This window comes from Temnothorax longispinosus, chromosome 7 (assembly GCF_030848805.1).
Source record: "Temnothorax longispinosus isolate EJ_2023e chromosome 7, Tlon_JGU_v1, whole genome shotgun sequence".
Classification (NCBI taxonomy): domain Eukaryota; kingdom Metazoa; phylum Arthropoda; class Insecta; order Hymenoptera; family Formicidae; genus Temnothorax; species Temnothorax longispinosus.
In genome coordinates this window covers 9,522,773-9,548,710 of record NC_092364.1, presented here as the reverse complement: position 1 = coordinate 9,548,710, position 25,938 = coordinate 9,522,773, and the positions used below count along the sequence as shown (strand labels likewise).

Genomic DNA, 25,938 nt, shown 5'->3' with positions numbered 1-25,938 from the left:
GTTTTCGAATAAATACAAATTATTTATATTAAAGATCTTTCTAATATTATAAATTGTATTATTTGTGACGAATTATGTTTAAACGTCCGGCCAGTGAGACATTTACCTTATATATGGGGTGTAATCTCGTCTTTGACGGCTCAAATCGGACCATATCTGCTCAGATCGAACCATGTCTGTGATTGAATTTCATCGAAACAGTCCAGATCTAAGTGTATCTGTTTAGATATAACCATATCTATACTCGAATGCGATTCAAAATACATTACATCTGACCATATCTGTTCAGATATAAGTCAAACTAAGGTTGTGTTTGATCGAAAACTGTTCAAGTCTGACGATATCTGGCCATGTTTAACTATAATAAATTAAATGTTCGATGATCGATATTCGTCTAATGTGATATTTAAATATATAAATATGAATGTATTTATACATAGAAAATTAAAGATATTTAATTAAATATTTTTGATATAATTATATAAAAATAAATTATGATAAAGATGATATAATTTGCAGAAAACAAGTATTTTTTTATAAACAAAAAATGTTAGTTATTTGTTTATAAAAATTTATATTATCACATGGGACCTACATCAGTTTAACGCCGAATCCAAACAGCAAGGTAGAGGGGGTTTCGAGGCAAGGGATATTCCTGACGGGCTGCCATTCCGTCGAGGAGAGACAAGCGATACAATTTTATTTATTTTGGTTCTACCAGGACCCAGGACTGGATTCAAACTTGATATTATCTTTGGTTTAGCAGACCAGTGCGCTGTCTGCTACGCCACGCTCGCTCTTAGATCAGGGTGAGCACTCTTACGGTGGAAACACCAAACTCGAATCTAAACCCTACCCAACAAAATTTTAAGTAAGGTCCAAATGAGGTTCGGTGGAAACATCAACATATAGTATAAACTACGCGATCCCTACATGAAAGCCTTCAAAAACTGTCCGGTAGAGTTGACTTCTACCTCGTTTCCTCTTTATCTATATTGTGGGGGCTTGTGCCCTTTGCGTATGTGCACGCGGTTTTTCTTTCAGGCCTTGTGGCGTTCCTTGTACGGGAATAGAATGAATCTCGTGTAGTTGTTACTATCGTATTTAATATGCTCGTGGCTTGGAATACAATCGCAATCGTTAATATAATATGATCTCGTCGTGTTGACCTTCCTTCCAAGAACGCTCGTGAGAGACGCAGAGAGATCCTCGCAACGTAAGTGGCGCGCAAAGACAAGACCGATCGCCAGATGTGGTAGACAAAAGCAAAGCGGTAGTGGGGGGTAAAAGGCGCGCCAAGCGCGAGCAAACTAGAGATAGAGGCGCGAGAACGCAAGTAAGCCGCGAGAGCGCGACTCGTCTACGAGACCGCGAAGTTCAAATATCAAAAGCGACGATATAGCGTCGACATGCCGCCGCCCTTGATAGGACCATCCTTCAATGAAAAGTACGAATTATTTCAACTTAATCTGATCAATGAAGTCGTAGATTAGAATCTTAAAAACAAAGTGATAAACTTATATGTAATACAAACGCAAATTATAGCTAGGTAGACGCAAATTATAATAGTACAAGGTTATAATAATGTAATGTGAATTACAATAATAAGTGTGGTTGTATAATAATAAACGCACGTATCACGATAAATCATAGCTAGACAGAGTCCTCAATAGGAAGCAGACACAACCGTGTGATAGGCCGTTTGTAGCTTCCGTTCATTGTGCGTATAGTTGCGACACGAGCTATTCCATCACCACCAATATGTAGTTCTTGAATTCTTCCAAGAGGCCAAGATAATGGCGGTGTATTATCCTCCTTTAAAATAACCATTTGTCCAATGTGTATTGATGCATCTTAAGTATGCCATTTGTTACGTTGTTGACATTGATGCAAATATTCTCTTGACCAACGTCGCCAGAAGTGTTGACGTAATTGCTGTACATGTTGCCAGCGTGAAAGGCGATTTAATGGTATTTCTTCCAAAGATGGTTCAGGATGAGATGTAATAGGAGCACCTATCAGGAAGTGTCCAGGAGTAAGGAAGATAAAATCATTGGAGTCAGAGGAAACAGGCGTAAGCGGGCGAGAGTTTAATATGGCTTCGATTTGAATAAGAAGCGTCTCCAGTTCCTCATATCTGAGATGACTATCCTTTGTCATTTTGATTAAATGTCGTTTGGCTGACTTTACAGCAGCTTCCCATAATCCACCATGATGTGGAGATCTTGGAGGGATAAAGTGCCAGTTAACTCCCTTACTAGTCGCTTGATCAATGACTTGCTGTTGCACAGCTTGGTTCTTGATTAGGTCTGCCAATTCTCTGAGTTCGCGATCAGCTCCAACGAAGTTTAGACCGTTGTCTGAGAAGATATCAGAGGGACATCCTCTTCTGGAAATAAAGCGTCTGAAAACACTCAAAAATGCTTCTGAAGATAAGCTGGAAGCTAATTCGATGTGAACAGCCTTGGTTGCGAAACAGACAAAAATGGCAATGTAACATTTTATGAGTTTAGCATTACGTCTAGTCCCTTCCTTGTAATAAAGAGGGCCAGCATAATCGACACCACATTTATCAAATACTTTCTTAGGTATATTTACTCGGGATTCTGGAAGATTGCCCATTAATGTGGAAGCAGGTTTTGGCGAGCTACGAAAACAGGTTACGCATTTTCTTACAATTTGTCGTACGACGTTACGTGCAGAAATCAGCCAGTATCTTTGGCGTATCGCAGCCAATGTGGCTTGCGGACCAGCGTGAAATTCCGCTTCATGTTCGTGTCTTATGATGAGATGTGAGAAAGGATGATGTCCTGGTAATAACATAGGATGTTTAGCTGCGTATGGTAAGAACGATGATTTTATGCGACCTCCGACTCTCAATATGCCAGAGTCATCGATGAAGGGATTTAATTTCAATATAGGACTACCCTTGCTCACTACTCCTCGTACTGCGAGGGACTTGATGTCTTCAGGAAAAGACTCGGCTTGTATTAGCTTCACTAAACGAATGATGACGTGATTGAGCTCTTCCGGGAGAATAGGCTTGACAGTGCGCGTCTTCTTCTCTAGAGAACTTACCGGATTGTTCGAACCCTTGAGGTTTCTGGCATTTTCGAAGAATCTCAACATGTATGCGACGACTCGAACTAATTTTGTGAATTTCGAGTATCGGTTGAATATGTCGAGAACCTCTGTGTTGGTTAAGGTCGTCGCGATCATCTTGGACCTTTTTTCTGGCAGTTCTTCTGGTAGTGCCGAAGTTGAAGGTTGTGGCCATTGCTCCTTATCGTAACTTAGCCAAATGGGTCCTGTCCACCATATTTTTAGACTAGGCAGAGCATTAGGCATGACGCCTCTTGATAGGGGATCCGCTGGATTGTCCTCGCTGGAAACATGATTCCAGTATTGAATTGGAGTCAAATGTTGTATTTCTCCTACCCTATTAGCTACAAAAGTAGCCCAGGAGCGACTGCAAGATTGAAGCCATGCTAAAACGATTTTAGAATCGGTATTGAGAGATACAAAATCGATTTTACAATTAAGACATTTTGTAATTTTGTCGTACAGCTGTGCTAGTAATAGAGCTGCGCTTAATTCGAGGCGTGCCAGGGATAGGTTCTTCAGCGGCGCTACTCTTGACTTTGAGCATAAGAGGTTTGTGAAGTGTTCTCCTGAGGCAGAAGTGGAACGTAAATAGATGCAGGCTCCGTATCCGACTTCGCTAGCATCAGAGAATCCGTGTAGTTCCAGATGCGTGGGTTGATCAGCGGTTATGACTCTGCGAGGGATGCTTATGCTTCTTAGATCTTGTAATTCTCTTTCGTATTGCTTCCATTTTGTATTCAAGTCTAAGGGTATGGATTCATCCCAATTGAGTTTGAGACGCCAAAGATCTTGCATGATGATCTTGGCCACTAATGTTACTGGGCCTAATAATCCCAGAGGGTCAAAAATCAAAGCGATTCTGGATAAGATGCTCCTCTTCGTGGGATTTTCAATAGGTGGTGGACAATTGATACTGGAGAATTTAAACGTGTCGGAATTGCAGTCCCATAAGATGCCCAGTGTTCGTGTCTCGGTTTCCTTGTCGGCTGCCAGAATGAACTCCTTTTGGTTGACCGAGGATGTGTCACCTTGTAAGGAGGGCTCGTTGGACGCCCATTTCCTCAGTTCGAATTTCCCTTCTTGCAACAATTGGGTAAGCTGATTTTTGATGGTTAAAGCTTCTTGTATTGTGTTTGCTCCGGAAACTAGATCATCAACGTAGAAGTCTCGTAACAGTATCTCGGAAGCAACTGGATAACGTTCCTTATATTCTTCAGCCAATTTTCTCATAGACTCGATTGCTTCGAATGCTGCAGAAGCTGTACCGTAGGTCACTGTGAGTAGCTCGTATATTTTGATGAGCTCGTTAATTGCCTTACGCCAGAAGATACGTTGGAGAGGGGTGTGTGATGGATCAACTAGTACTTGCCTATACATCTTGACTACATCAGCAGTCAGTGCAATCAAGAACGTGCGGAACCTCACTAAAATGGAGAAGAGATCTTCCTGTTGATTGGGGCCGACCATTAATACATCATTCAAGGATATACCGGTGTCGGTTTTGGAAGAAGCGTTGAATACTACTCTGAATTTAGTAGTCGTACTTGTTTCCTTTCTTACGGCGTGATGCGGTAGGTAATAAGATTGACTTGGAGTGGATTCGGTCGATTCATCCACTTCTCGCATGTGTCCTAAGTCAATATATTCTTGCATGAATTTCTTGTACTCAGAGTACATATCAGGTTGAGTTATGAGACGTGCTTCTAGTGCCTTGAAACGTCGTAAGGCTATATCCTTGGAATTGCCTAGTTTATCCAGCATGTCCTGTTTTATTGGTAGTTTGACGATAAAACGGCCTTCAGAATTTCGCCGCAATCCCTTTAAGAATAGCTCCTTGCAGGTACGTTCTTCACTTGTTAGTGTATGCGAAGAAATGTTGTGATCTACTTCCCAAAAACGATTCAACTCTTGACTTAAATCATTGGATACAGTTAAATGCAAGTTAACCGAGGGAGTCTGTCCAGCCATGTCAATCGCGGTACAGCCAGACACTACCCATCCAAAATGAGTTTTTTGTAAAATAGGTAGATTTTTAGATTGTTTGATTTGGCCAGCACATATGATTCGCCAGAATAACTCAGCGCCTATTAGCATGTCAATGCTGGACGGTACGTTAAAATTTGGATCTGCCAATTTTATATTTTTAGGTATCGTAAAGCTTTGGATGGATAGCGAATGCTGCGGTAGATGTTGAGTAATCTTTGGTAATATTACGCAATCTATATTCTCACTGAAATTATTGAAACGTGATTTAACGCGTATGTTTACAAAACTCTTAGCTCTAAATACTCCTTGCATGACGCCCGACACTGACATTTCAAGAAATCTTTCCTTAAGTTGCAATTTATCAGCAAACTCTTGCGTTATAAAGTTCATTTGAGAACCGCTGTCAAGTAATGCGCGACAAGAAAGAGGTTTGTTATTGGAATCGTAAATGTTTACAATGGCTGTAGATAGCAAGACGTTCAATGGATGATAACTTGAAATGCATTGTGTGGAGACTGGTAGAGGCGTGTCAGTTGTTTTATCAGGAGGAGTCCTAGTATTCGATAATGATTGATCTGCGTTGTCTGTGGTAGACATATGTAACAAGGTGTTGTGCTTTTTACTGCATTTACGACAGGCGCTTGATTTACAAAGTTTGGATTGATGGGTGGTAGATCTTAAACAATTTATACAAAGATGAGCCTTTTTCGCATTCTTAATCCTATCCTCGACTGTTAGTTTGAGAAATTCTTCGCAATGATATAACTGGTGATTTTCTTTACATAAAGGACAAGATAAATTAGATGTAGCGACGTTGGCGACCGATGTACCCTTATGTTTTCCTTGTTTCTGTGTATTATTCATTGCATTGTTATGAGTTTTAGCGTGAATTGCTTCTAAAGCTTGACAACGTTTTGAAAGGAATTGCATTAATGTTTTTAAATCGGGTACATCGTCATCAAGACTTATTTCCCAAGCTTTACTCGTAGGTATGTCGAGCTTAGAAACTACAATGTGAACAATTAAATCGTCCCAAGATTCAGTAGGCCTATTGAGAGCCTTAAGAGCGCGTAAATGCTTAAGAATAGTGTCGAGTAACTCACGCAGAGCTAAATGATTTTCCTTGTTAATAGCTGGTGCATCAAATATGGCTTTGATGTGCCTTTGTATGGTCCAGCGCTTATTGTCATAACGATTTTTAACGGCTGCCCAGGCATCGTCATAGTTATCCGTCGTCGTATCTAAGGACTGTATAATCTCCGCTGCTTTGTCCTTTAATGAAGAGCGTAAATAATGGAACTTTTCGATAACAGATACATCTCCGTTCTGATGGATTAGCTTTTCGAAGGTGTCCTTGAATGAATACCAATCCTCAAAAGAACCTGAAAAAGTTGGTAAAATTATCTTGGGAAGTTTAATGCGCGTTTCCCTGTTATTGACCGTGTGGTTACTCTCCGATATTGGAGTTGTGCGAATTTCAGGTTGCGAATTTCGGTCGCATAATTCGAGAGTTGTATCGAAACGTGACATTAAAGTATAGTAAGGCTCCTCAAAGCTAGCGCGTTGCTGCATCTGTTGCTCGAGAAGACGATCCTTATCCGTCGTAGGGTCAGCATTTTCGAGGGTTTCAATACGTGTCTGTACCTCGTCGAACTGAGCCCACATATCAGCTAATCTTTGCCTACGCACACTTATGTCGTGTCGCGAGCCTTGGTTTATATCGAAATTATCCATAAAGGTTCTTAATCGCGTGGCCGCTGCTCGTATTTGCGTTCTTTTATTTTTAGCGTCCGTTAATGTTAACGAATCCATGCTTGCTTGTTATGCTATAACGACTACTTGAAGGAATGCAATATGTCTGCCGTGAAACGCGAAAATGAGACGCGATTTCTATCTAGTACGATATGTGATGTAACCTAGCAGGATCGTATGGAATGTACGCTTACCTGGTGTAGTACGATCTTATGTATGTTTGGAAATTCGTACTATTACCAATATACCTGTTGTGCCGTGTATCCTGCTCGAAGGACCATTTATGTGGGGGCTTGTGCCCTTTGCGTATGTGCACGCGGTTTTTCTTTCAGGCCTTGTGGCGTTCCTTGTACGGGAATAGAATGAATCTCGTGTAGTTGTTACTATCGTATTTAATATGCTCGTGGCTTGGAATACAATCGCAATCGTTAATATAATATGATCTCGTCGTGTTGACCTTCCTTCCAAAAACGCTCGTGAGAGACGCAGAGAGATCCTCGCAACGTAAGTGGCGCGCAAAGACAAGACCGATCGCCAGATGTGGTAGACAAAAGCAAAGCGGTAGTGGGGGGTAAAAAGCGCGCCAAGCGCGAGCAAACTAGAGATAGAGGCGCGAGAACGCAAGTAAGCCGCGAGAGCGCGACTCGTCTACGAGACCGCGAAGTTCAAATATCAAAAGCGACGATATAGCGTCGACATATATATTGTTGGATAGAAAGAGACAGCTTGACCTTTTCCAGTCGCTATCTCTTTTCTTCCACCGGTGTGTCACCGGTCATATTTTTCTATACCTGAGCGCAGTCTATACTATATGTCGATGGGTGAAAACGATAAAAGTCGAGTTAAGGTTACTGTAGTGTTGCCAACGGGATAACCTTTGTGCTGATTTTTGTCGCCGCTCTTAAAATGAAAAATAATTTCTGCATATTAATTTCTGCATATTACTTATGGTACTGTAAAATTAACATTATCGTTCTCAAATCTATGATATTTTATGATGTTTTTATTTTAGTCGGTCTTAATATCAGGCTACTGTTGTATACAGCTGATATTTTACACAGTTGGTTACGTTCAACCTTGCCGCAACTCTGGTGTAACTCTGATCTAGTGTCCCTGAGTAGAGAGTCTGGTCAAGTCATGTATCTCTCTTGATTGGGTCACGTCAGCACGAACACACAATGGCGCTACCAATAAGAACGTTGAGAAATTGCGCGCTTATTTAAAGAACTAAAAACATGAAATATTGTAAAATATTCTTTATTGCTGTATTATAAGTAATGTATCACAATTCATGTATTGTAAATAAAAGTTATTCTCGTTTATAACAATATATAACGTCTAGCAATATTATTTAACAAGGAAATGCATTGCCATAGTTTTGCTATTATATGTTGTGACGTTGCGGCTCGCCGCACCGTCGCGGCGCCCCGCCGCCGTCACAAGGCGCGGAATTTCGCGCCCAGGGACGGACCAGGGAGGCAACGACGAGATCTCCAGGGGTCGTATTTAATCGCGTTTCCGCATTTTGATTACTTTTTTTTGTTTCTTTTTGCAATGTAATACGCGCGGCACCTCACCCACACCACGGCAAACCTTCGAGGGAGTATTTGGCGAAGGAAATCAAGGACGATCGATAACCAAGGAGGGGTGGCAAACGCGGAAGCAGCAGAGATCGCGGGCTGGCGAGAGCAACGCGGCAGGCGGGCGGCACATGCGGCAGCGACGGACGAGGCCGCCGATAGCGGGGCCCCAAGCGCTTGGGTAAACACCCGGCTTCAGCAAATGATCTCCACAAAACATCGACCTACGGGGTGACTGATCACCGCCCCAGGGTCAAACCGGAGGCACACCGGCGAGAACCGAGTTCCGTCCGCCGCTAAGGACCAAAATTTGAGGAGTCGCACGCCGCCGAGGGACCGTTGCCCGCCCCAAGGATCTCGTATCGACAGCACTGCGCCGGGACACCGCGGGCTTGCAAGCTCGCGCCCGATTGGCTCACGCGCCCCTCAGGAAGGGGTACCGTATCGATTCCGCAATCGAGCGGGTCTAGCGTTTTCACTCTCTGGTCGTCCGTCGGCGAGATACTAAGTTAAGATACGCGATAGCCACCCCGAGTGGGGTATTTCGATAATTGTCTGGCGGATCGAGGATTGTTGGAGGAAGGTGACGGCGAGGAGCCCAGGAGGAGGCATATCACCGGTGAGGTTGCCCGTAAATTGCGATATGTAAAGCCACGACACCGCCCTCCGGTGCACGCTCTCGCTCGGGATAACGTCTGTTAAGATTGAGTGTAATTTCGCGATCGATAACGAGAGCGAAGGGCCTCGGGATGGTATCGTGGCCGCGGAACCGTGGTACAAGCGTTATGGCGAATTTCTGGAGATCGCGATAGGCGTTAATGAGTTCGATATCGCGAGTATATTGCGTTGTCCTCGCGACCTTGGTGTACGGCCGCATACGGGCCGGTATTTCGTCAATTGCGTTACCGTTTCTTCGCGCCGGGAAATTCTTGTGTTCGAGCGTCGGTGTTAGCGTATCGATTTGTGTTCGGATCTCGTTATTACGGGTGATAATTGTGCTCTCGCGTTGAGAAACTTGCGTCCGGTATTAGTTGCGTTACGTCCTATGGCGTCCCTGCTCGTGATAATCTCGAATTTTGCGTTGGAATGTCGATGGCATTGTTAATCGCGGTCGAGGGTCGTTCCCGCCGATTGATTGATTATGTTGGACTTGTATTCGCGTTAAGAAATTGCCGGCGTTCACACGTTTCGTGCGTTTGGATGTTACTTGCGTGGTTCTTCCTGGCGTTCCGTGGTTATTAGACGCGTACTTCGAGTCAAAGGTGGTGTGGCCTTCTCCACACCTGGCGCCCAACATTATTAGCGATATCGCGACTTGCTTGGTTAAACGACTCGGCGCCTCCCCGTTGCGCCCGAGCCGAATATTTCGCGTTAAGTTAAGGTATCATTGCGACAGAGTTTTCGTACGGTTTTCGACTCGAATTATTAATTGTGTGAGAATAGAGCCTTCAGCGTGTTTATTAGAGACCCAATTTCTTGATTTGTTTATTGAATTTATTTTCTCGACAACCAGTACTCAATAAATGTTATTTTCTTTGTTATCTGACTGAGTATGAAATTATCGTGTCACCCCGCCGAATATCGCGCTGCCCTTCATTAACCCCGCCCGTGATTAGGTCAAGCTAGCCGATTCCACGCACCTCCACACTTCGTTTTGCGTCTCGTTTAGGTTTTCGCGATTTCGTGGACGCGAATGTACGCGTCTGGCGCCCAACATTCGGAACATTTCGTGGAGTATCGGAGGTGCGAGGAAATCACTGGAGGACCAACCATCCCGCTCTCCTAAGACCTTTTGATCCGGCACACGTCCCGGAGCGGTCCGGGAGTGCAAAAAGTCGTGACAATGTTTTTGATAAGTATTGTCGCTTGCAAGAAATACGTACTCTATATGTAATAAAACGTTTTTTTATTCGTAACATTAAATTGTGACCATTTTTAATGTTATTACATGTAATGTCTTGCATTTTTTTCATATAAAATTTTAAAAAATTAGGTGAGGTATTTTTAACATGTAGAAGATATTTTCTTATAATAATTTCCATTGCACAAAAATATTGAAATGTTTCATCGTTAACAAAAAATAGTGTTTTTTCACGGAAGCGTCTTAATTGCACGAGTTTAGTATAATTTTGTTTGGGATTACAATTTTTGGATCCAATTGAATTTAAACACTCTCGGCATGTTTTACTACATTTAATAATACTAGATATTAAATAACCAGCTATGTTAAATAAAATATTTAATTCTATATTACTTAAAGTAATATTAGCGTTCGCATTCACTAAATGTGATAATGTATTCAATGAAGTTTGTGCACATTGTTTTACCTCTTTTGCTTTTTTTCGGTTGATTTAAAATATCACCAATTAATTGCCCATCATCTGTCTCATAATTAGATGTACGAGTTGATTTTAAGTACTGCGATATTGCAGTAAGTTTCAAGTTCTGTTTAAATTGCAGAGCATTAGGAATAGGGTTCTTTGTTCTTATACAAGAAAACAAATTCTCAAGGCAATCTTGCGTAAAACGACCAGTTAAAACAAAACTATATTTTCGTTTCTCAATTAAATACTGTGTCAATTCAATAATAGAAGTTGTTGTTATCATTACACCACTTTGAACAGGTTTAAATTTAGACTGATCACCAATTTTAATGTCTCCGAAAAGTTCCACAATAGATATAAGAAAAACAATACTCTCATAAAATTTTGTTTCTTTGTCTTCACCCCTTGCGTGTTTTCCTAATGCAACTGATACTCTTCGTAATGTTACTAAGGTAAACCACTTGGACACAACTTCAATGAATGCCGCTGTTGTATTAAATTCTTTTTTCTTAGTCTCATCCGCATAGAAATACATTGCGCTACTGACATCCCGATTCCACACATTTACTGCTTTGCTAACTTTCATTTTGTTAAAAGTGCTACACATCAGGTCCCTTTTATTAATCTTGGGTATTAATTTAAATTGTAAGTTTTCTTGTATGTCAACAAATTCATGTAAATGTTGGACCTTAACAATTGGCTGTGATAAATTATGTGTCTGCATGAATTCTGTAGGCAACTCTATGATCTTGTTATTTAATAAAAAAGCTTTTAAATTTTTTAGCAAATGTGGGGCATCAACCATAAAAAATAATTGTCAATTACTATCTATAGGATGAACAATAGAATTTCTAATTATTGAATTGTTGAGTGGCACGGGTATAATTGCTTGTAAAATGGGTGTTGACACTATCGAGATTGAATTTTCTGTTTCTTCATTATGGATGTTTCTTGTCAATTCGGTAAATGATTCAGCAATATTAATAGTTGATTCTATTTCTTCTATATCCTTTGCTAACACATTGTCTGAGAAGTCTTCATAATTTGTTTTGTCTTCTAATTTGTTTGCTGTTTCAGTATTGACGTCAATCTGTAATAGATATATAACTCTATATTATTATTAATTATAAATATATTGGCATGTAAATTCTTAAAAGCAGATTTATTGCAATAAAACTGCAGTAAAAACTTACATTTGAACCTATTTCAGCTACGTTTGTACTTTTATCCGGCAAACACATCGTTGGAATTGCGCAATTTTTCAATTTCTTTTTTCCATCAACCCGTGGGCGTTCCCACATTTCGGGTGCAAAGTGTACCTGTTGCATATAAGTAATAGTAATCGCGATTGTAAATGTTGCAAATATAAAGATACATAAAGCTTACCTGGCATACAAAATAAAGCTTTGAAGGGTCCAAATCGGATCTACCAATATTATTCAGCCATTCGTTTCTTCTCTCAACGTCTGTTAGAATGCGAGACATATAATAATGTTTTTTCGAAGAATTATTGCACTTTGATATACAACAAGAAGGCATCGTGTGTACTTTTGTCCTCGTGAGTCGTAACATAAGCTGACATAACCTCGTGCCGCTCGTGCGGTGAAAGTAAAAAGTGCCAGAGTGCACGCACGGTACGCACCTCGAACATTTACCCCCACCACTTATAGACGCCATTTTGTGGGGCTCTTGACCAGACTCTCTATTCAGGGACACTACTCTGATCCGGCGGAAACAGATAAACCAACCTGACTCTAACCCGATTCTGACCCAATTCTAACCCTCGGTGGAATACTCGTTGAAATAAAATGTTCTTTTGTTGCAATAAAATACTTTTTAAAATTATAACTTTAACTTTTATTAACATAAACCTTTCATTTATAAACCAAATTTAAAGATATGTAAAATATAAAGAACGAAAACATGTTCACATTATGATTTTAAAAGACGACTAAAAGATGTCTATAATATCGGATGTCCTTTAGTCATCTTATAAGTTTTGGTTATAAGACAACATTTAGTGGGACATAAGTCATCTTTTAGTCATCTTTTAGTCGACTTTAAGCTTTAACAAAAAGACAGCTATGCCGAAAATTTGTTATCTTTTAGTCATTTTTTAAACATCTTTGTGCTGTCTGGGACGGTATATAAATCGAGTGTACGGTACAACTTATATCAGTTGTATCGGAGTCTACGCTTATAATAAAGTGGCACACAATTTTGAATTGAATCGATATATTTATGGTTTTATAGCATTTTACATTCTTTCATAATTTTTAATTAAATCTAAACAGATCTAAACAGATCTGGATACATTCGGTAAATAATTATATTTCGGTAGATCAAATTATATCTGATCAGATCTGGTTATATCTGCTCAGATCTGGTCAGATAGAGACAATTTGCAGATTAAATTATATCTGACCAGATCTGATAAACCAGATCTGGTTACATCTCGGTAGATCTAATTCTTTTTTCCCGAGAATGCAGATTCAAAAACACAATTCAATCTTATTAGAACGAATAGGATTTTCTAATGGTTTTAATCGAGTTTTTTCAGTAAGGTTCTAATGATTTCAAATTCATTTTAGTATATTAAAACTATTCTATAATATTTCTGTAATAATAATTAGTTATCTAGCTATAATATTTTGGTTTGTTACAAAAAATTATTTTACTTACGGCGGTATGTCTGGCCTTTCAGAATCAACTTCTTCTGTTTTAAACATCGCGCCCAATCCAGCCTATAAAATCCAACCATATACATAAAAACACAAGTATAAATACATGTAGGATAGGTAGTTCAACAATGAACCATGTAAATTTCAGAGGCTTATATCTCTCAATTATTGAGTTGGAGATCTGTATTTTTGCGTAGAGTTCATGAATTTAGTTGGCTACATACTGTGATACATAAGATAACTACATAAGATAACTCATAAATTATTTTTAAAGTTTAGTCACAATTTCGATTTTTTTAAAACAATGTCAAATAGTTTATTGTGTACAGGGGTGTGTACACAATAGACCTAGCCATTTTTAACAATGAGTCACATGTTTTATACTGTGAATTGTTAGTGTTATTTTAGTTTTACTATGTTTTAAAATGTTTATTTAGGGAAGAGATAATTATAAAAGACACAATAAGATTAGGATATATAGTATAACTTTAGATTAAAGCTAACTTAATTATATATTGCTTGGGGGGTGATAGGACCGTTCCCGGATTTGCGAATTGGTCTGTAAATGCTGGTTTCAAAGAACCAGAGGAGGTGTGTGTCGTTTCCTTGACGCGAAATAAGCGAAATACGTAAAAGCGAATTTGTTAAGCGATTCACCTTTTGGTCGGCCGTTGTCGCGTGGAGGGATTTGTCCGTCCTTAGGCAGGCACATGCAGTAAGCGGGCTAGACAGAGCAAGCAGGCAGGCAGAAGCAAGCAGATTAAAAGCAGGCAGCAAGGCAGCAAGGCAGGCGAGATCGCACTCTCGGATTCAGGCTTCCGTAGGTTCGAGCGTGCACGAGAGGGTGTGCACCCCGAGACCGTTTTTCGATGTGTGTCTTACGACGTCTTGACGGTGAGAGAGTGCTCGCGGTCCTGTAATGTGCCGCGAGCGAGCAGTTTGTCCTTTTCGGCGGGTGCCCTCGTAAGGTGCGCAAGGGCAGCACCGATTGGTGAGTCACGGAAATATCGATATCGATCCGAGATCCGAGCGATCTGCCGACGTTTCGCGCGAGTCATCGAAATATGGTAATATACCGATATTCTAATCCTAATACTAATACTACTATTAATACTGACGAAACTATTTACAAAGGCGAGCGCCACACATACCGCCCACATAAAAATTCAACGTATTTTTATTCTAAGCTTGACTAGACTGCTGTGATAAATTGTCCATTGGCAGAGGACACAATTTCACCAGAGGACGAGCGAGATAGCCATCCGCTGTCCTCACTGTGGCGACCCGAGAGACACCGTCACGACCCGGGTGAAGCGCTACAATTCGACCTTGCCTCCACTGTACGGGAAGGGCGTTCTCATTTATTAACAAGACCAGTCCTTGTGTACCGTAGACAACGATTTCAACTATTTAGGGCGCTGTTGGAGCGTGTGCAAATACTCGTCTCGCCAACGCTTCCAAAACTGTTGGTGCATGTGAACCAGTTGCCATCGATCAAGTCGGCTCATGGGCATCGGATCCAGGTCAAGATACGGAACAGCTACGAGGGGTTCCATGGTGAGGAAGTGCCCCGGAGAGAGTACCCCAAGGTCGTTAGAATCGGAGCTAGTAGGGCATAAGGGCCTGGAGTTCAGAATAGCTTCCATCTGTGTTATGAGAGTGCTGAATTCCTCTACGGTAAGAATCTGCGCTCCTACTACGCGCTTTAGATAGGTCTTCATTGACTTGACCTCCGCTTCCCAAAGACCACCGAAGTGTGGCGCAGAGGGAGTATTAAACGACCATTGAATTCGTTCTCGCTCTGAGGCGGCTTGCATGTAATTAACGAGCTCTCGCTAAGCTCCAACAAAATTGGTGCCGCAGTCGCTATATATCCGCGAGCAGCGGCCGCGCCTGGCACTGAAGCGCCTCAAAGCTGACAGAAACGATTCAGTAGATAAGGAACAGGCGAGTTTTAAGTGAACTGTTTTTGTGGCAAAGTAAACAAAAAGGTACACGTAAGCCTTGAACGGAATTGCTCCGCGAAAACGACGATTGTAAACCAAAAATGGTCCAGCATAGTCGACTCCAGCGATCAAAAAGGGCTTAGCCGTACACAATCCAGTGGCAGATCCGCCATGGGAGGTTGTGCCGTACGTAGATTCGCTCGGAAGCACTGATAGCAGCGCGACAGACAACGCTTAATGGCCTGATGGGCCCCAAGAACCCAGAAGTTCTGCGACATGATATAATGTAACGTTCGACGTCCCGGATGCAAGTGTAAACAATGAGTGCGCTCTATTTTAAGTTCCGTTAGCCGATGTTTGCTAGGTAACAATGCTGGGTGCCTGGGGCGAGTTTTCGCAGAGGTTTGGAGCAATTCTGATTGCGTTTTAATCTATTGATGTCTTCTGCAAAACAATAAGATTGTACGAATTTGACGAGAAATAGTAAAGTCGAATGAAATTCGACTTGATCTACCGCGAGTGTTCTATTGCGCGAGTTCGATTTGAGTCGGTGAACGAAGCGTAGACAATACGCGAGCACTCGGATGAGTTTGTCCAACGACGAAAAACGATCGAGAAGCGAATCCACAACAGTGGCATCGGCAGGATCTGTGGTGACGAAGGCGTGAGACTTCGCTTCCTTCTCAGGAAGATCTTCAACGTCCGATGTTGTTGTTTGAGTGGGTTCAAAGTCAATAAGCCACGCGGGGCTAGTCCACCAAATCGAATTAGTCACTAAATCGCGGGGAAAAAGTCCACGGGAGCAATGATCCGCCGGGTTAGACTCGGTATCGACGTGGCCCCAAACTGAGACCCGTACGTTGTTCTGAATGCGGGCAACGCGGTTGCGCACAAACGTCTTCCACCGATGTGGAGACGAGCGAATCCAGGCGAGGGGAACCTCGAAATCTGACCCGGCATATTCGGCATCAATGGTAAAATGTCCTTGAAGGACTTGACGAACGTACGCGATCAACTTTGAGAGAAGTTGAGCTGCACAGAGCTCCAAACGAGGTATTGTAATAGGCCGAAGCGGTGCTATCTTAGATTTAGCGCAGAGTAAGCGAATTACTACACCATCTCGCGCAACAAAGCGTAAGTAAATTACGGCTCCGTAACCTAGCTTACTGGCATCGCAAAAGCCATGAAGCTCACAACGAACTACATCGCGCGTATCAAACGTGCGAGGAACGCGAAGGGACGCCAACGCGTCGAACTCAGCTCGATAATGTTCCCAACTGCGACAGATATCTGTTGGAGGCTCGTCATCCCATTCCAACTTCAGCGTCCACAAGCGTTGTATTAAACATTTCGCCGTAAACGTGAGTAAAACCAGGAATCCCAAGGAGTCGAAAATACGCGCTACCTCCGACAATATGGTGTGTTTAGTACATTTGCGATCCGAAGGATTGATTTGAAATCCAAAACTATCGGATTGCGAATGCCAACGAAGGCCTAAGACTTTAAGTGATTGATCCTCGATCGACTCAAACGATAACATAGATTGGCTACATAATTGCGGATTGAGCCCATCCAACGCGGCAGTATGGCTACTCGCCCATTTCCTAAGTTCAAAGCCGGCGCTCCGGAGTAGCGATAACAATTGATCTCGAAGCGCGCGAGCTTGTTCCACCGTACGGACGCTAGCCACAACATCGTCCACATAAAGTGCTTCGAATAATGCAGCGAAAGCTAAAGGATATTTGTCGCGATATTCGAGAGCTACCTGGAGCAAGCAATAGATCGCCAAGAACGGGGAAAAAGTAAAGCCGAACGTAACTGTCTTGAGGAGGTAATCAAGGATAGGATCCGACTCCGAGAAACGCCAGACAATGCGTTGGTAGTCGCATTGCTCCGGGTTCACTTATATTTGACGAAACATTTGCTTCACGTCCGCGGTCAGAGCTACCGGCTCGGCGCGAAATCTAAGCAGAATGGCAAATAGGTCTTGCTGTAATTTCGGACCACTGAGTAATGTGTCGTTTATTAATAGACCGTTTTGGCACCTCGACGAGGCGTTAAACACTACCCGCAACTTGGTGGTAGTGCTATCTAGTTTGTACACGCCATAGTGAGGCAAATAATAAATGTAACCATTCAACGGAAATGGATCACTAATTAATTCCATATGACCGCTATCGAGATAGTCTTGCATAAAATTATTGTAACTAGTTCTAAATTCGGGATTTGATTTGAATCGGCGTTCGAACGCGCGGAGACGACTAACAGCTATAGAACGCAAGTCGACAAATGTAGGAAGATCCGACGCAAAAAGGTACGAAACTACGAAGCGACCTGAGTGGTCACGATAAGTGGTTTTTGCAAAAATCTCCTTACATCGACGATCTTCTTCCGAACAAGAAGTGTGTTCTGGTACTTCTTCCAATTGTCAAAATTGACCCACTGCGGTCTCGATCGACTCGAGAGTGGTAGCGAACGAGTGCAGAGGTGCTACTTGTAACGACGAAGATATCGCGCCCGTCAAGACCCAACCAAATGTTGTGTTGAAAGCGTCCGGTTCTCCATCCCCTCCTTTACGACGACCATCACGTAAGACTGAGACAAACGATTCTGCTCCCAGTAAAATGTCAATATTGCCGGGCAAATAATACTCGGGATCCGCGAGCGACAATCCCTTTAAGTAATTCCACGATTGGACTGCAACCTTACTATTAGGCAACGGCGATTTAATGTGCGGAAGAACCGTGGCCTCGATTGGAAAACGAATATCGTTGCGACCGCGTGCACGGATAACGAACGATGTAAGGCCCTTCGTGGTGGTGGCCTTAGTTTCGTTCAACGCGAATACCGTAGCACTGTGCTTGGTCCGACAAAAGCCGTCTTTCCGGAGGCAGCCTTCAGTAATAAAAATGGCCTGGCTCGCGCTATCTAACAATACGCGTACAGGGAACGCGTTGCCGTGTGAATCTATCACCTCTGCTCGGACGGTCGACAACAGTATGACGCTATTGGCGAGACTAGCCATCGTCACGAGCGGTGTATCTTCCGGTTTAAGAACAGTCGCGGTATCCTGGGCGGCAGGAGTCGCGGTTACCGGTTCGACCGTAGGAGTGGAACTAGAGCTCTGCTCGAAATGCAAGAGCGTATGGTGCTTCATTCCGCAGGATCGACATGACTACGCGGAAGGACAATTCTTCACGCCATGTCCTGAGCGAAGGCAGTTGATACATAATTTTAGATCGCGAGCGGTGAAAAGTCTCTCCCTCGACGAGAGTTTGAGAAACCGAGAGCATTTTGATACATAGTGTTGCTCCTTGCAGACGGGGCAGTCTGCCGTATGAGTCACGAACGATGAGACCGACGCGGATTTTGATTTGGTTGAAAAGGTGGACGGACTCGAGACGGCCTCAAGGACTTTACAATGCTCGGAAAGAAACTTAGTGAGCTGAGCATATCGCGGGATCTCTTCAGCCCTATGGATAGATTCGAATTTCTCCCGTAACGAACTTCTCTAACAGGGGAAGCTTCTCTAACAGGAAATTTAGCAAGATAAAATCTTACGCATCGGTCGGAAATTTCATCAGGTTGAGCGCGCGCGTGTTCTCGGTGAACGTGTCCAACAAGTTGTGGAGATCATCGGCCAATTCTGGCTTCGCGTATCGACTTTAAGTGGTGGTCCGCCAGCTTTCTCTTGTTCCGATATCTGTCGAGCAGCGCGTCGTAGGCGATCATATAATACTCCGCGGCGAAGGGCAAGTTCTTGATTACATTGAGCGCTTCTCCTTTTAGCGAGGCCAGCAGATATTGATACTTTTTTATCGACGAGATTTGTTGGTTGTCGTGAATTGAAGCGTTAAACAACGCGATAAAGGACGGCCACAGTGTGAGATCGCCCGAGAATTGCGGAAGCGTAATTCGAGGCAGTTTGACTGCCGATGAGTGGCTCGAGGGCTGAGCCTGTACGGTTCCGGGCGCCGTGCCCGTGAGCGCGTGATACCGTCCCTTCACGGCGTAATGCATTTTGTCGAACTCTGCTCGAATCACGTCTTCAACTTCGAACTCGGAAGTCTCCTGGATGACTTTGAGATGCGCGTTCTCGAAGTCCTCGGCGATCTTCGCCACGCTCGGGTAGCGGGCAAGAAAGCTTTCTCGGATCGTCGATTCAGTCGAGGCCTTCCGGGCAAGCTCATGGATCTCCCGCATCCGCCGGACGCATAACTCGCGACAAGAGTGAGTTGACTTTGACTTTGACATGTTGGGTTGATCCGACCAATAGCAGTTAATAACGACAAAAGGCGATCAACTCCAAAGGCACGCAGTACGACAAGCACAATGTATCGTCGACACGTGAAAATATCGAAGAACAATAGGCTTCGAGTTCGTAAGCTAAAGGGCGAAAGAGAGAAAGAAAACAAACAACACCGTTCCGTTCGCTAAGGTGATGAGCAACGGATGGCTTGATTCGACTTCCTACGCGAAGGCTCGATGGAATATTCACGAGAGAATATTCTTCAACTATGATAAATCGTATTGTTTGCGCGAGACCGAAACGACGAGTTGATTTACGCGAGGATACGCAAACGCAAGGAAACGAAAATTAAACACAGGATAATTATCAGGGAAGATGGTTGCAAAGAACATACAAAATAATCAAAATTGTTAAATAGATTGGCACGGTACCTGGTTGCGGCGAGAAATGCACTCCGATACCTATGGCGTTACGATTAAATCAAGGTGTGTTGCGCGCGGTGTTACGGCACGAGCAGCATATACGACAGGAGCGGCGTATACGACACGAGCAATAATCCACGACACAAGCATCAATTAGAACAACTTTTTTTGACTTGATTATAAATTATAATATCTAATAATCAACTTGAAAGAACGCCAGAATGTCGAGATATTTTATACCGGAAACCAGTGCCGACAAACAATAGTCTCGATCGATGGCAAATGTTTTCTCGAGAATTCCAACGATCGGAATAATATGTATTTCGAGTCGTGCCGAAAGCGGACCCAGCAACGACGAGAAATATTGTAGCGCGTTATTAGGCCCGGTCTACAATGGATGTCGGAAGTCGGAGTCGTAAGAAATTGACCAATCACAATCTATTATTCTCCTTGCGGTCGAAAAATAATGAACTGTGATTGGTCAATTTCTTACGACTCCGACTTCCGACATCCATTGTAGACCCGGTGGCCTATTGAGCGCGAGTCTATGTAGAAAAACAACGTATACACACGGCCGGTCCGCGACCAAGCGCCAAGGCCGCCAACAGCAAAGCGAAAACGTATGGCTTGCCCGATATATTCTAGATCTGAATACTTCGGTTATTATATTACCAATTATTTCCGACTAATAAGCAAGCAATTAAACGACAAAAGCGATTAACGACAATGGCGGGCAACGAGATTCCACGCGTGTATTCTCGTCGCGAAGCGAGTCTTGCGATCGAGAGATATCGTGGCGTATGATTAGCGACACCGATTAATCGTTAATGCAATTGCGCAATTAAGCTATTAAGAGAATATTAGCAAACGAGCGAAAGGTCGGCAGTAGACACTAACGCAATAATCCGGCTCAAAGGACTAATGCTCGGGGGGTGGTAGGACCGTTCCTGGATATGCAAATTGGTTTGTAAATGTTGATTTCAATGGACCAGAGGAGGTATGTGTCGTCTCCTCGACGCGAAATAAGCGAAAGCGAATTTGTTAAGCGACTCACCTTTCGGTCGGCCGTTGTCGCGTGGAGGGATTCGTCCGTCCTTAGGCAGGCACATGCAGTAAGCGGGCTAGACAGAGCAAGCAGGCAGGCAGAAGCAAGCAGATTAAAAGCAGGCAGCAAGGCAGCAAGGCAGGCGAGATCGCACTCTCGGATTCAGGCTTCCGTAGGTTCGAGCGTGCACGAGAGGGTGTGCACCCAAGACCGTTTTTCGATGTGTGTCTTACGACGTCTTGACGGTGAGAGAGTGCTCGCGGTCCTATAATGTGCCGCAAGCGAGCAGTTTGTCCTTTTCGGCGGGTGCCCTCGTAAGGTGCGCAAGGGCAGCACCGATTGGTGAGTCACGGAAATATCGATATCGATCCGAGATCCGAGCGATCTGCCGACGTTTCGCGCGAGTCATCGAAATATGGTAATATACCGATATTCTAATCCTAATACTAATACTACTATTAATACTGACGAAACTATTTACAAAGGCGAGCGCCAAACATATATAAAAGGGGGATACGACCTATTCATTCACGAGCAAAAAATGGTTGTTGAGATGAATTTCAAAGATATCTATAACATCTATTTAAATAATTGACGTTTCGAGCCGTACTTGGTCTTCATCAGGGAGAAGATGTCAATAATGTATAAAAATAATTCAAATATATACGAAACCTAGATTGGGGTCACATTTAATGCAAGCAATCAAAAACAGAACACGTCATACCGCAATTACAAAATCAACAATTAAAATTGATAAAATGCTTCCTCCTTCCTTGGATGAAAAAAAATCATCGGAGTATGACAGAGTATTATGAAGAAAGCGTGCTATCAATTTTAATTATTGACTTTGTAATTGCGGTATGACGTGTTCTGTTTTTGATTGCTTGCGTTAAATGTGACCGCAATGTAAATTATTTCATATATATTTGAATTATTTTCATACATTATCGACATCATTTTTCTGATGAAAACCAAGTACAGCTCGAAACGTCAATTATTTAAATAAATGTTATACATGTTTTTGAAATTTATCTCAACAACCATTTTTTGCTCGTAAATAGGTCGTATCCCTCTTTTATTAGCCTTTGTTTCGAACGAGCACAAAAAAGTTTTCTTATTGTTAATTATATATGTTTTGTTTTTATTATTTAAAACTTACAATCAAAATTATTATTTTTAATCAGACTTGTTTTCACTTAAATTATTATTTATTGTAGCAACTAGTTAGTTTAATAAGACTTGTATTGTATTGTATTGTATTAGTACTTTATTACCCTCATGGGGTCCAAAGGGCGTTTTGTAGGGACGCCAACCCTTTACATTGGCGTTTTTTAGGGACGTACCTAACCCTTTACATGTTATTCAGTTATCCCCCACCCTACCACCTCCAGCTTCTTTCTTCCGGCCTCTCCTCGTCCTCGTCTGAAATCATTAGGAGGTTCTCTTCCATCTTTTTTGTAATTTCATCCTCCGCCGTATTCTTCGGCTTTCTGCATTGCCTCTCCTTCCTTTCCCTTCTCTTCTTTCTCTCTTTTCTCTCTTTGATCCTCTCCTCCAGAGGTTTGTCCTCGTCCATTTTTACACTCATCCTACTACCTTCTCTTCTTCTCGCATCTAGCACCTTCCATTTGTCCTCCTCGCTTCCCATCTTTAGCAGGATTGTAAGCCATTCTCCTCTCTGACCCAGTACGCTCACCTCCTTCACCTCCACCTCCACCCTCAGTCCTTTCGTTAACAGTTGTTTTATCTTGCTCCAGTTTGAGCCTCCTTCGCCCCATTTCTCCTTCTCGACTCTGACTATTTTTCTTTCTCTTCTCTTCCTCGTTCTCCTCGTTGTCTTTGTACCACCATACTCTCTTACCCCCTCTCTCTTCGCTCTCTTCTCTCTTCCTTTTTCCTTGGCCTTGCTCCAATCTGAGCACCTTTCTTTTCATCATGTCCAGTTCAATCTTCAGATCTTTCATTTCTTTCTTGTACTCCTTCATTCGCTCATCCATTATAGCCTCTATTACCTCCCTGTCGACGGTTATCGCCACTTTTCTATTCATCCTTCCTTTCTTTCCTGCCTTCGATATCTGTGGAAACAAAAGACTCTCTGTATATTAAATCCGCTTTGCTCATCATCCCGTCCTCCTCCTATCTCTCCCCTCACTTCCGTGGACAGCTCTTTCTGCCGCTTTTTACCTTTGCTCCTCCGTTAAACTTTTTCTGCTATCGCCGATAACTTTCTGTTGCCGTTCCCCTTTTCTGTGCCACGTGCGTTTCTCACCTCGTTCTGTTACTTCCTTCTATCGATCTCTCGATCTTGCCGCAAATCCCTTTTACCTGCTGCGGCGGCGTGTGTTGCGTACCCGCCTTGATTTTTGCTGTACTCGCCTCTGGTAGCACTTCCTCTTTCTCCCGGGTTAAGGGCGTTATATGACGGCATACTCAACTCTATCTGCCTTGTCATTGTCCATGTCCCTGTAGATTCCCTTCAGTCTTTTCGCTCCACTGTCTCGTGCTCCTTGGTCCTCTTTCGAGGGGTTATCGTCTCCTCCCCTTTCCCTTTCTATTCTTTTACTTCTTCCCTCTCTTCTCATTTCCTCTACTGCTTTCATCCATTTCTCTCCCTCCCCCTTCTCTCCAAGTAATCTCCCCACCACTTCCTGCCATCCCTCTCCTTCCCACTCCACCCATCTCGTACACTCCTCCCATATATGCTCCCATGTTTCCTCTTCCCTCCCACACATCCTGCATTTTTTGTCCTCCTCATTTTCCCAGTATAGTCCTTCCCTCACTTCGTTCCCCAGTCTAAATCTTGCAATCCTGTTCCATCTTGCTTCCTCCCATCCCTTCATTAGATAGTCCGGAATCCTGTCCTTCCTTATACTCTTATACCATTTGTTGTACTTCGATCCCATGATCTTTTCCATCCTTTCTTGCCTCTCCTTATCTTTCTCCTTCTTCTCCAATTCCCTCTCCTCCAACTCTTCTCCTCCTTCCATTTCTACTCCAATCCCTTCCAAGTAATCTTTTCTCTCCTGCTCCCATCTCCCTATTATCTTTCCTCTCTTCCATCTCTCTTTCATTTCTTCCAAACATTTTCTCGCTATCTCTCCTCCTCTACCTTCTTCCAATTTTCTTTCAAATTTCCATGTTCTCTTGCTTGCTCTACCTCTCATCTTCTCTCTTTCTAGCTCGTCTCTGACCATATATCCCGGCGTCCTCCAGTTTACTCCAAGTACCCATCTTAAATATCTTTCGTGAATACCTTCTACCTCCCTCCTTTCTTTCCATCCCCATACTTCTGCCCCGTATCCCATCACTGTCCATATCAGTGTGTCGTATAGCCAGATCCTTCTTTTGCAGTCCTTTTTCCACATCCTCTTCCCTATCCCCCACACTTCCCTCATTACTCTTGCTGCCTTCCTTCTTCTCTCTCTGATATGCGCCTCCTGTCCTCCATTCTCTTTCATCGTATACCCTAAATACTTGAATTCTTTAACCTCCTCTAATTTTTTTCCCTTCCACTTCCAGTCGTACTTCTTCTTCCTTCCTCCTCCCTTTCTGAATCTCATTACCTTTGACTTCTCTAGAGTTAACCCTTTTTTGTCTAGATATCCTTCTAACCTGCTTATCATTGATCTCATGTCCTGCTCCTCCTCTGCCAGCAGTGCAATATCATCTGCATACATTAGCGTGTATATCTTCTCACCTCTTAATTTCACTCCTCCCCATCCGCCTTTTTTTATATGATCCTCTATGTCTGCGATTAATAGGTTGAATAATATTGGGCTTAGTGGGCATCCCTGTCTCAGGCCTTTCGCCGTCCAAAATTGACCACCACTCTCTCCTCCTTTCCCTACTCTGCTCTTTGTTTCCCTCAATACTTCCTCTACTCTATCTATCAGTCCTTGTCTCACTCCTCTTTCTCTCATTGCCTTGATTAATACTCTTTTGTCCACTGAGTCGAAGGCAGCCTTCAAATCCACAAAAAACACCGTCATCTTTCCTTTCTCTTTTCCTATTTGTCTGTTCACCAAGTAGTTCAAAGCGAATATTTGATCCATTGTTCCCATTCCTTTCCTGAATCCCGTCTTTATCTGGGATCAATTTCTTCTCTTCTACTTCTTCTTTTATTCTTTCCGCCAGTATCGCCGTGTAGATTTTGTACATCGAAGACATGATGGTTATTCCTCTATAGTCCTTCACCTCTCGCCCTTCAGTTTAATAAGACTTATAACACAGATAACTATAGAATAAAAACAAAATGGTTCATTGTAGACCATATAACATTCTTTACGATAATTTTCAAAACATACGGTAAAATAATGCAATAGAAGAAAGTTGCTTACAGAATTATAAAGTCAAATATACACACAAAATTGTAGAATAATGAAAAAAATAATAGATATAACAGCAAAAACTTAAAAAATACGTAAAACTTACCAAAAAAAACTTAATTTGTCACCCAAAAATCACAAAATGTGATCGTCTTTCGCGCGATTTGCCAGCCGATTGGGGAGCCGAAGAAAGATTTAAATGCGAGTTGTTGCTTGACAAGCACAATCTGGTAACGTTACATTTATAAAATATCGCAATGGTTCATAGTGTACTACTGGATTATTGTTAGACTACCTACCCTATGTAATTGTAAAAAATAAAGATGAAAAGTTTGACATACATGTAGGTATGCAATTTTTAGATATAAATTAATTTTTAATGTAAATAAAATTTTCTAATCTCTAATACAGGTTACCCTCGCTATCCGAAAGTAGAGCGTTCTTATGAAACTTTTTGTAAGCCGAAATGGTGTAAAGCAAAAAAACAATTACTATTAATTTATATGGGAAACATTTTTTTTGT

General features: G+C 42.5%; 2 protein-coding genes and 1 pseudogene across 2 annotated transcripts; all 3 read right to left on the bottom strand.

Moving 5' to 3' along the window:
• Positions 1-1,854: 1,854 nt before the first annotated feature.
• On the bottom strand, positions 1,855-6,903 carry LOC139816913 (uncharacterized). Its single transcript, XM_071784742.1, has one exon. It carries the CDS (start codon positions 6,901-6,903, stop codon positions 1,855-1,857), a length of 5,049 nt encoding a protein of 1,682 aa, XP_071640843.1.
• Positions 6,904-7,171: 268 nt separating this feature from the next.
• Positions 7,172-12,254, bottom strand: LOC139816912 (uncharacterized; annotated as a pseudogene).
• An 11,250-nt stretch (positions 12,255-23,504) lies between these two features.
• LOC139816438 (uncharacterized) lies at positions 23,505-25,130 on the bottom strand. Its single transcript, XM_071783930.1, has one exon. It carries the CDS (start codon positions 25,077-25,079, stop codon positions 23,505-23,507), a length of 1,575 nt encoding a protein of 524 aa, XP_071640031.1. The 5' UTR covers positions 25,080-25,130.
• Between the last annotated feature and the right edge of the window lie 808 nt (positions 25,131-25,938).